This window comes from Nycticebus coucang, chromosome 22, assembly GCF_027406575.1.
Source record: "Nycticebus coucang isolate mNycCou1 chromosome 22, mNycCou1.pri, whole genome shotgun sequence".
Taxonomy (NCBI): Eukaryota; Metazoa; Chordata; class Mammalia; order Primates; family Lorisidae; genus Nycticebus; species Nycticebus coucang.
In genome coordinates, this window is record NC_069801.1 from 25199230 (window position 1) to 25209180 (window position 9951).

A 9951-nucleotide genomic window follows, 5' to 3' on the forward strand; every position below is an offset into this window, starting at 1 on the left:
GAATGGAGGTGGGAGGAAAGCGTGCAGTGGGTGGCGAGAAGGAACTGGCGTCTCACTCCGCCCTCTGGGTCGACAGGCTGGGAGACACGGTGCAGAAACCTGCCGGGGGCTCCCTCTTCGCGCGGCCCCTCCCGCGGCGGGCAGCCCGGCGGAGCCCGTGCACTGCACAGCCCTCCGCTGCGAGCCGAGGCAGCGCAGCCTTGGGAGGGGGCTGCTCCAGTCCCCTGCCCCAGCACGGGTCCCCCTACAGGAAGGCGAAGTTCCGGGTGCAAGGTCTGGGGACCAGCAGCCGAGAACGCCTGGGTCCCGGAGCCAACAGGTGCGGGGTTTGGGGGAACCCCAGGCCTGGGATGGAGGTTCCAAAGGACCCGCAGCGAGGGATGGGGGAGCCAAGAGTCTCGGTGGGGGGGATGACATGGGTGTTGTTGAGACTGGGTTCCCAGCTGGCTTTGCCCTCCTCCGGGCAGGCGCCTGAGGAACCCCTAGTGTTCTGGTCCCCCTGCCCCCAGAACTCCCCGCTGCTCCCCAGGTGCAGGGAGGTCCCGCTGACCAAGCGGGACTGTCACCGCTCGGTGGGGTAAGGGGTCCCTTATCCCTCCCCTAGAGGTCTCCAGAGACCGGGAGCCTTTGGGCATACGTCTGGGGTCATCCCAGCAGAACCGAGGGAAGGAGGGGTCTGCGGGTGGGCAGCGGGAAGGGTGGGGAGCAAGGCTGGATTTATGAATGGAGCGCGGCCTGCACAACGGCCCAGCGACTCCTGGCGGTCATCCCGAAGCATCGCGAACCGGGGGTCTCCAGCTGGGCCCGGCAGGGGGCCTGAGGGCCTGGCTGCCGGGCCTGGGCTCTGTCTCCTTCTTCTCAAGGAGGTGGTTCAGTTCTTGCCCATACTCGCCCCAACCCCCAGGTGTGTGTGAATGTGTGTGTGTGTGCGCGCGCGCGCTCACCCACCGGGTAAGGTCTGGCCAGTCTGGTGGGAGGGGCTTGGGTCTCTAACACCTCCTTAAACGCTTTTTCCAACCAAAAATTAAGGCCTATGAACTAGCTCAAGAGACATTTGCAATCGGAACTATCTGAATATCCATGCTGTTGGGTGGGTTCAGACAGACCTAGCTGTACGGCTTTGGGACCCTGAGCAAGGGACTCAACCCCTCTGAGCTTCCATCTCTTGATCTGCAAAGCAGGGTTCCCTAATAATGGTAACCAACAGCGTCCGCAGAGCCGCCTTCCCGCTCCAGGGTCCTGGGGAAGCACTTGGAACCCATTAGAGCGCGTTACTCCACACCACGGCCTTGCGAGGTAGGTACGGTCACCACTCTGTGGACAGATGGGAGAACCAAGGCTGAAAGAGGCGAGGTACGTTACCCAAGCGCGACTTGGGTGGAACTGATACGCAACTCAAGTCTTGCTCCCTTGTGAGAATTAAGAGGGAACTTACGTGCAAATGCCTCGCACGCCCCCTAACGTGTGCTTCTTTCCTTCCTTTCCCTATTCTTCCCTCCCTCCCTTCCTACAGGAAGTTTGGTAGCGGTCTGAAGGCTGGGCCGGGCTACCCCCCGCCCCCACACACACCCACGGGCAGACCCCAGGATGCCCCTCAGCTGCTGCAGCTCCTGAGCTCATGGAGCCCTCAGCCACCCCAGGGGCCCAGATAAGGGTCCCCACTGGCAGCGGAGAACCGTCCCCGGTGCCTCCAGACTACGAAGACGAGTTTCTCCGCTATCTGTGGCGTGATTATCTGTACCCAAAGCCCTACGAGTGGGTCCTCATCGCAGCCTACGTGGCTGTGTTCCTCGTGGCCCTGGTGGGCAACACGCTGGGTAGGTCTGGGTCTTGCCTGTGGTGCTGCGGGCATCCCCTGAGCCTTACCTGTGCTACCCCCCACCAGCCCTTACCTCCCACTGGAGGGCTAGAGGGATAGCGTGGGGGAGGGGCTCGCTGGTGGGGCGGGGCTAGGGAGGGCGTGGCTCTGCCACGGCTTCACCTCGCCTCACCCGCAGTCTGCTTGGCCGTGTGGCGGAACCACCACATGAGGACCGTTACCAACTACTTTATTGTCAACCTGTCCCTGGCTGATGTGCTGGTGACTGCCATCTGCCTGCCAGCCAGCCTGCTAGTGGACATCACCGAGTCCTGGCTCTTTGGCCATGCCCTCTGCAAGGTCATCCCCTATCTACAGGTGAGCTCTGCCCCACCACCCTTCCCCACTCCCTGTCACACCTGTACAAACCCAGTGGTCTTTTTTTTTTGTAGAGACAGAGTCTCACTTTATGGCCCTCGGTAGAGTGCCGTGGCCTCACACAGCTCACAGCAACCTCCAACTCCTGGGCTTAAGCGATTCTCCTGCCTCAGCCTCCCGAGTAGCTGGGACTACAGGCACCCGCCACAACACCCGGCTATTTTTTTTTTGTTGTTGTTGCAGTTTGGCCAGGGCCGGGTTTGAATCCGCCACCCTTGGCATATGGGGCCGGCGCCCTACCAACTGAGCCACAGGCACCACCCAAACCCAGTGGTCTTACGTAGGTCTCAGTGACCCCCAGACTGGCCTTCCAGACCAGTCATTGTGGGGCGGGACCTCTTCAGTGTCATTCTTACTGCTAGCAAGGGTGGGCCACCAGGTCAGACATTCAGGACACAAACACAGTCCCAAATATTCAACAGAGATCCCTCCTAGTCATGCTCACAGACACATGTGGACACAGTCACCTCCAGGTACATGGGTACACAGTGGAGGAGAGGGACACGAGTCCACAGTGATATGTACATAACTCCTGGGCCAGCTCCCTGATCCCCAGGGGGTCAGATATGAGGAGCTTGATAGAAAAGAGCCTCCTCCCTCCACCCATGGTCAGGGTCCTTTCTCTCCCAGTGGTAGGAACAAGGATGTCCAGATGGGATTAGTGGGCTGGCAGGAGAGCTGACCAGAGGCCAGCACGGCCTCTCAATTATATCCTTTGACCCTTTCCTTGCACACTGGAGAGCAGGGGGCACCACTGGAGACAGGGCCCACCCACAGTTCTGTCGCAGAATCGTCCTTGTCTCCCAGAGGAAGGTCTCTTTTCCTTAACAGTTTTTCCTAACAGCCTGGGGTGGGGAAGGGATGGCAGCCCAGAACAGAGAAATGACTCTTGGATTTCCCACTATTTTGAGGTTTTCCACTCACCTGATTAACTCTGGTGACCCTGAGTATGGGGTGACAGACAGGTGAGGTCCGTGCCTCACTGGTATGGGGGTAATATCCTCCACCTTGTACGGTTGTTGTAAGGATAATGAGAAAGTGCCTGGCACATGGTAAGTTCCCTAAGTGTATGTTATTACTCATAGGAGGGGTTACCTACTGCGTGACAGGTCTGGAGCTGGACAATTTCCATACACAACTTCACTTATTTTCCTAAGAATCCTGCCAGGTAGATGGCATATTTCTGTTCTACAGATGAGGCTCAGAGAGGGTGAGCGATTTGCCCAAACTCACACTGTTAGCAAGTGGTAGAGTCAGGATTTGTATTGCACCTGGCTGCCTGGCATCTCTGGGCTGTAAGCCGTCACTCACCTACCCCCACATTTTCAAGTGGTCCCCAAAAGGACTGATGTTGTGTTCCTACGGGGCAGGCTGTGTCCGTGTCAGTGGCAGTGCTGACTCTCAGTTTCATCGCCCTGGACCGCTGGTATGCCATCTGCCACCCGCTGTTGTTCAAGAGCACGGCCCGGCGTGCCCGTGGCTCCATCCTGGGCATCTGGGCTGTGTCGCTGGCTGTCATGGTGCCCCAGGCTGCTGTCATGGAGTGTAGCAGTGTGCTGCCGGAGCTAGCCAACCGCACACGGCTCTTCTCTGTCTGTGATGAGCGCTGGGCAGGTAACAGTGGAGCTTTGGGCGGGCATCCCTAAAGTGGACACCTCTGGAACACATAGCCCTAGGGCAGGCGTCCATCAGGGCTACTTCCAAGGTAGAAATCCCCAGCAGTAACTCTCTCCCTAGAGGACACTGGGCATCCACCAGGGATATATGGGTGCTCTTCTAATGGTGACAGCTGCTAGGGGTCCTTCCAGGATGGACACCCCCAGGTTGGGCAACTCCAGGGTCTCTATCTGAATGCCTGTATGGGGTCCAGGTGTCCCAGGCTTGCTTTGGCCCTACTTGGGACAGGGTGGCATTGCTAACCAGGGTGGGCCTGACACTTGCTTCTTTTGGGCCTGCAGATGACCTCTACCCCAAGATCTACCACAGCTGCTTCTTCATTGTCACATATCTTGCCCCGCTTGGCCTCATGGCAGTGGCGTATTTCCAGATCTTCCGTAAGCTCTGGGGTCGCCAGGTGAGGCCCGCTCTGGTGTCACTGTCTGGGCTAGGAGGGCGTGGGGCCTCTGGTCTAATTGAGTGGACAGTCCTCAGCCTTCAGAACATGCCATCTGGCCACAAAGCCCATAAAAGTGCTAGTGGCTTCTCTGGAGTGGAAGAGTAACTCAGCCTTCAACTATTAGCAGCTGCAATTTATTATATCATTTGCACCCAGCCAGTCTTGCATCCTCTTAACCACCAATTATCCTCCACTTAAATATAAGAAAACCAACCCAGAAACCTTCCCCTAAATCACTCAGTTCATGGGTAGAAGATCAAGTACTAAACTCCAGATCTGTGAGATTTCAATGCTCAGTGTGGTTATCACCCCAATAATGGTAACACCAACTCCATGTTACTTGTCAAAGTAGGTACTTTGCACCCAACATCTTAACAACCATCTAACTAAAGAAGCAATATTATTGACTTCACAAATGACCAACGAGGGTGACAAACTTGCCAAAGCCAGTGAGTGGCAGAGCCCTTCTGGTTCTGAGCCTGTCTCCTTCCCTCCATGGCAGACTGACCTACAGTGGGTTTCGTGGGGTTTTGTGGGGGATGAGTGCTCAGAGGCCCTTGGCACTGTTGGAAGTTGAGTCCTGAGCCAGTGCCTGGGCAGTGAGAGGATGCAGGCCAGAACATGGCCAGGTTTGGGAAGGAACATTCACATTCTGCATTCCACATCACCTACGTTCCACAGACAGTACTGACTTGCACCCAGGCCATGCAGGGTGGTGGGTGAGGTGATTACTGGCTTGGACTCAGGCCCTGCCTTGGAGGAACGCCCAGTCCAGTGGGGCCCTTCCTGGCTGGCTGGCCTTGCTGTCCACCAATACTTGCCAAATACTCCTCACAGACCCCCAACAATCAGGGCACAGGCACTATCCAGACAGGAAACCAAGGCTTAGAACGGAAAGGGAGTTGGCTCCTGAATGTCTGAGCTGTCCCTGGACCCCAAGTCTCCTGAACTCTAGCTTCATTCCCCCTGTGGTGGGGTGATTTGGGTGTCCAGGTGGGAAGAGGGGTTTTGAGGATGTCTGCAGCTGCTCCAGGAGCCCAGAACCTCCCCAGGATTATGGGCATTGACTCAGACAGGAACCCATGCCCTCAGGCCCAGGCCATTCCATGCTGCCCACCTGCCTGCCTCTCCTTATGCAGGCCTCTCCACAGTCTGGTATGAGCCAATGGAGGCCCAAATCACCCCAGTCCCCACACCTACCCCCAAAGATGGGAGTTGGAGATTTAAGGGGGATGTATGAGCAGCTGTGAGGATGTTCTGACTCCAGGTTGTGGCCTGGGGCCTTGTTAAGAAATCCCTGTGTGTGCTGAACAGATCCCTGGCACCACCTCAGCCCTGGTACGGAACTGGAAGCGGCCCTCAGAGCTGGAGGACCAGGGGCAGGGCCTGAGCACAGAGCCCCAGCCTAGGGCCCGGGCCTTCCTTGCTGAGGTGAAGCAGATGCGAGCTCGGAGGAAGACAGCCAAGATGTTGATGGTGGTGCTGCTGGTCTTTGCCCTCTGCTACCTGCCCATCAGTGTCCTCAATGTTCTCAAGAGGTGAGAGCACCAGGGGAGTGGCCAGGGCTGGGGAGAAATTTTGGGGTCAGAGGAAGGGACTGTCCTTGCTTTGGGGAAAGACCTGGCTCTACCACTTCTCCATGTGTGACCTTAGAGCAGGTCGTTTCTCTTCTCTGACTCTCAATCTCCTCATTCCTCCAAGGAGAATAACAAAACTCCCGGCCTCGTGGGGCTTCTGTGGAAATTCATGTGTTCATTCACTTAATCATCAGATTTTGGGGGCTGGAAATACAGTGAGCAAGTGCACAAGATGGAGGTTACAGTCCAGTGAGAGAGAAGGGAAGTCAATAGAAAACTCAGTGTTATGTGATGGTGTCAGGCAGTAATAAATGCTACGAAGAAAAGGAAACAGCAGCTTGGCGCCTGTAACACAGTGGTTATGGTGCCAGCCACATACACTGAGGCTGGCAGGTTCAAATCTGGCCTGGGCCAGCTAAACAACAATGACAACTGCAACATAAAAGAGCCGGGCATTGTAGTGAGCACCTGTAGTCCCAGCTACTTGGAAGGCTGAGGCAAGAGAATTGCCTAAGCCCAAGAGTTGGAGATTGCTGTGAGCTGTGACACCACAGCACTCTACTGAGGGCGACATAGTGAGATTCTGTCTCAAAAAAAAAAAAAAAAAAAAAAAGATAACAGAGAAAGAGGATGGACAGTGACAATGACAAGGGCAGGTGGTGGGGGGGTTGGTTTTGTTTTAGATATAATGATATTTTTCTTTTTTTGAAACAGTCTCTGTCGTCCTGGGTAGAGTACTGTTGCATCTTAATAGCTCACAGCAACCTCAAAATTCTTGGGCTCAAGTGATCCTCTTGCCTTAGTTTTCTATATTTTACTATAGATGAGGTCTTTCTCTTGCCCTGGCTAGTCTCCAACTCCTGAGCTCAAGCAATCTGCCTGCCTCGCCCTCCCAGATTATAGGCATGAGCCACCTAGCCAGATATAATGAATTTTTTAACAAAAGGTCACTCTGAGGAAATGACATTTGAGCAGAGACTTGAAGCAAGTGGGCGAAAGAGCCATGCAGGTATCTAGAGGGATTCTAGGTGGAGAGACACAGGGACACAGCAAATGAGCGTCTCAGGCTGCCAGGGAAAGAACATGGGCTACTAGATAGGAGCCAATCTCACTCAGTCTGTGCTCAGCTAGTTCCTGGCTGCGTGATTCGGGGCATGTCACTTTGACTCTCTGAGCCTTAGTTTCCCTAACTGAAAAATGGAGAATGTCTGTGAATTGTCACACTGCTGTGAGGATGGATGAGAAGTGGATAGGGAGCCCCAGGGGATCAGACAGCTATGACTGAGCAGATACACCCTGATGCCTGTCCCCAGGCCCACAGTGGTCAGCTGCTCTGTGCTCGAGGCCCACAAAACTGTGGTGATCTCAGATCCAGAGGCCCAGGAGAGGGGCACGCATGAGCAGAAGTGTGCAGTGTGCTGTACACAATACACACACACACCCCTACCCCGTTTCCGACTGCTGTCCTCCTTGGTCCCAGGGTGTTCGGGATGTTTCGCCAAGCCAGTGACCGAGAAGCCGTCTATGCTTGCTTCACCTTCTCCCACTGGCTGGTGTACGCCAACAGCGCCGCCAACCCCATCATCTACAACTTCCTCAGTGGTGAGTGGGCTGAGGCAGTGACTTAGGGCAGCCAACAGTCCCTGGGATGGGTCTCTTCATCCCCAATCCAGGGCCCAAATAAAAGAGGAGGTGTGTTCTCTCCTGGGCATTGTGACCCTGCTCCGGGAGCTCTCTGACTGAGAGGAACCCTGGTCCAAGTGAGAGACAGGCCACACTCCCAGTAGCGGCCAGCACCCAGGATCCAGTTTTGCATATTCCACAGACTGTGAGTGAGTGGGAGGATGGGGACTCACACTCGGGGCAGGCACCACAGAACCTCCAAGCAGTCCTCTGGTTGGCAAAGCAGTGAGTCCATCTTCCCCAGAGAAAGCCAGGCCTAAGGAAGAGGGCCTGGGAGCCCCTGCCGAGGGGCTGATTGCACAACCCAGGTGTTGGGGTGAGGGAGGGTCACCAGCAGAGACAGCCCAGGCCGGGGAAAGGGCTTCCCTGCTCAGCTGGACACACACAGGCAGAGGAGCCAAATCTTGGGGGCTATCCTTGAATCCACCTGTCTCCAGCACCAGTCCTCTCACACTCCCCTCTGTAAGTCCTGGTCCCCTAGTCCCCCACTCCCACCCTGGGCCTCCTCTCTCTGCTGTCCCACAGTTCCTACCCCTTCCCTCTACTTCCCAGTCTCAGAGTGATAATTCCCCCTGCCACCCCCACATCCAGCTTGGCTTAGCTCTGAAGAAGCTCAACCAGGCTCTGACTTTGGGACTAGGCTTCTAAACAACTGGTCCATATGGCTATTCACGCCTGGTCACAAATAATCTTTGAGAAATTGTCAGAAGGTTAAAGAAAAGATCAGAGCTCAACAGCATAACCATTACTGAGATTCAAGAATTACCCAGCAAAGGCTGCCTGCTGGTTGCCAGCTCAGAACAGAGAGAAGAGCACTGCAGAGGAGGGAGGGCCACAGACGTCCTGATGCCCATGGCTTTGACCTGCATTGGCGGAGTACCTACTGCATGCTTGGTTGATGACACGTAATCAAGAAAAGTTTCAGTTCTAGACAAAATCTGAATCCTCGTCTACAGGGCTGAACAAGGTGGTGCAGTAGTCCCTCCTTCCCCACTCAGTCCTGTCCTTTAAAAGGACTTTGGTTTTGTTTCTGGCTAGGTGGCTTTGGGCAAGCTACTATAACTCTGTGTGTCTCTTCTGTGAGGTGAGAACAGCATGCTCAAACCTGTCGGGATGCTGGGATGCTTTAGGAGACAAAGCCTGAGGCACCCGGCACAGTGCCTGGCACAGTGTGACCACCATATGCAAAGGCGGTGGCTGCTGTCATTATCACCATCATAGAGCAAAGATGGAAAATGCCTAGCAACAGCTTAGTGAGGCCTGAATCCTCTCCACGTATAAACCAAGGAGGGCAGAGGTGACCTGAGGCCCCTGAGCCAGACACCACGTTTTCAGCCAGGCTCTGAGCCAGTGCGCAGTCAAGGAATCAGATGACAATTGCATTTCTCCTTAGGAGCCTGCTCTGGGGGCTCTGTCCTCTCTCCCTGGCAGAGGTGCCTCGGGGCTCTCCATTCTAGCTCTACCCCTCCCTCCCTGCCCCCTCTGAGGCAGCTTGGCTGGAGCTGCGTGGGTGTCCCTGGGCTCAAGGCCCTTTTCCTGCTGCATTTGTCTCCTTATGGCTGTGTCTTTTGTCTCCCAACCAAGGCAAATTCCGGGAGCAGTTTAAGGCTGGTTTCTCCTGCTGCCTGCCTGGCCTGGGTCTCTGCGGCTCTCTGAAGACCCCCAGTCCCCGCTCTTCTGCCTGCCACAAGTCCTTGTCCTTGCAGAGCCGGTGCTCTGTCTCCAAAGTCTCTGAGCACGTGGTGCTCACCACCGTCACAACGGTGCTGCCCTGAGTGAGGTCTGCCTTGGAGGCTCCAGTTCAAGGGTGCAGCCTGTTCCCCGCCTGGGCCTCTCACTGGCCCCTGGGGAATCTGTCCATACTCCTCAAGGAAAGACTGCTAGATGCAGTGAGAGGTGGAGTCTCCAGTCCTGGCTTCCTACCTGTGTGACTTTGGGGAAGTCACTTTCCCTCTCTGAGCTTGTGTGTCCCCAAGAATGGTTGATGTGAGGATTAAGCATGCTCAAGAAAGCGGGAAGCTCTTTGTAAACTGCAGTGTTGTGCACACGATTCTATACTTCTCTCACTTGGCCATACCCCTATGGTATCATCCATCCCCTTCATCCTTCCAGAGCTTGGCCTTTCTCCCAGAGACCCCTCTCCTACCCAATTACAGCCCTTCCTTGGGATCTGCTCTAAAAATCCCAACAGGCATTTCCATCTGGTCTAGTGGCTCCCTAAAGCCCAGGGCTGCACTTGACCAGCTGTTCTGATGCTTGTGTGAACTAATCTGGACCCAGTCCTTCTCCAGAGGGCTGCGAGCACAGCCCCACCCTCGCCAGGTGCCGAGTGCACACAG

General features: G+C 55.6%; 1 protein-coding gene across 1 annotated transcript; it reads left to right on the top strand.

Annotated features, from left to right (window-relative positions):
- Positions 1–1618: 1618 nt before the first annotated feature.
- On the top strand, positions 1619–9951 carry HCRTR1 (hypocretin receptor 1). Its single transcript, XM_053576081.1, has 7 exons — positions 1619–1817; positions 1998–2176; positions 3607–3850; positions 4195–4310; positions 5667–5890; positions 7410–7531; positions 9197–9951. The coding sequence occupies exons 1-7, from the start codon at positions 1619–1621 to the stop codon at positions 9385–9387; spliced, it is 1275 nt and encodes a 424-aa protein (XP_053432056.1). The 3' UTR covers positions 9388–9951.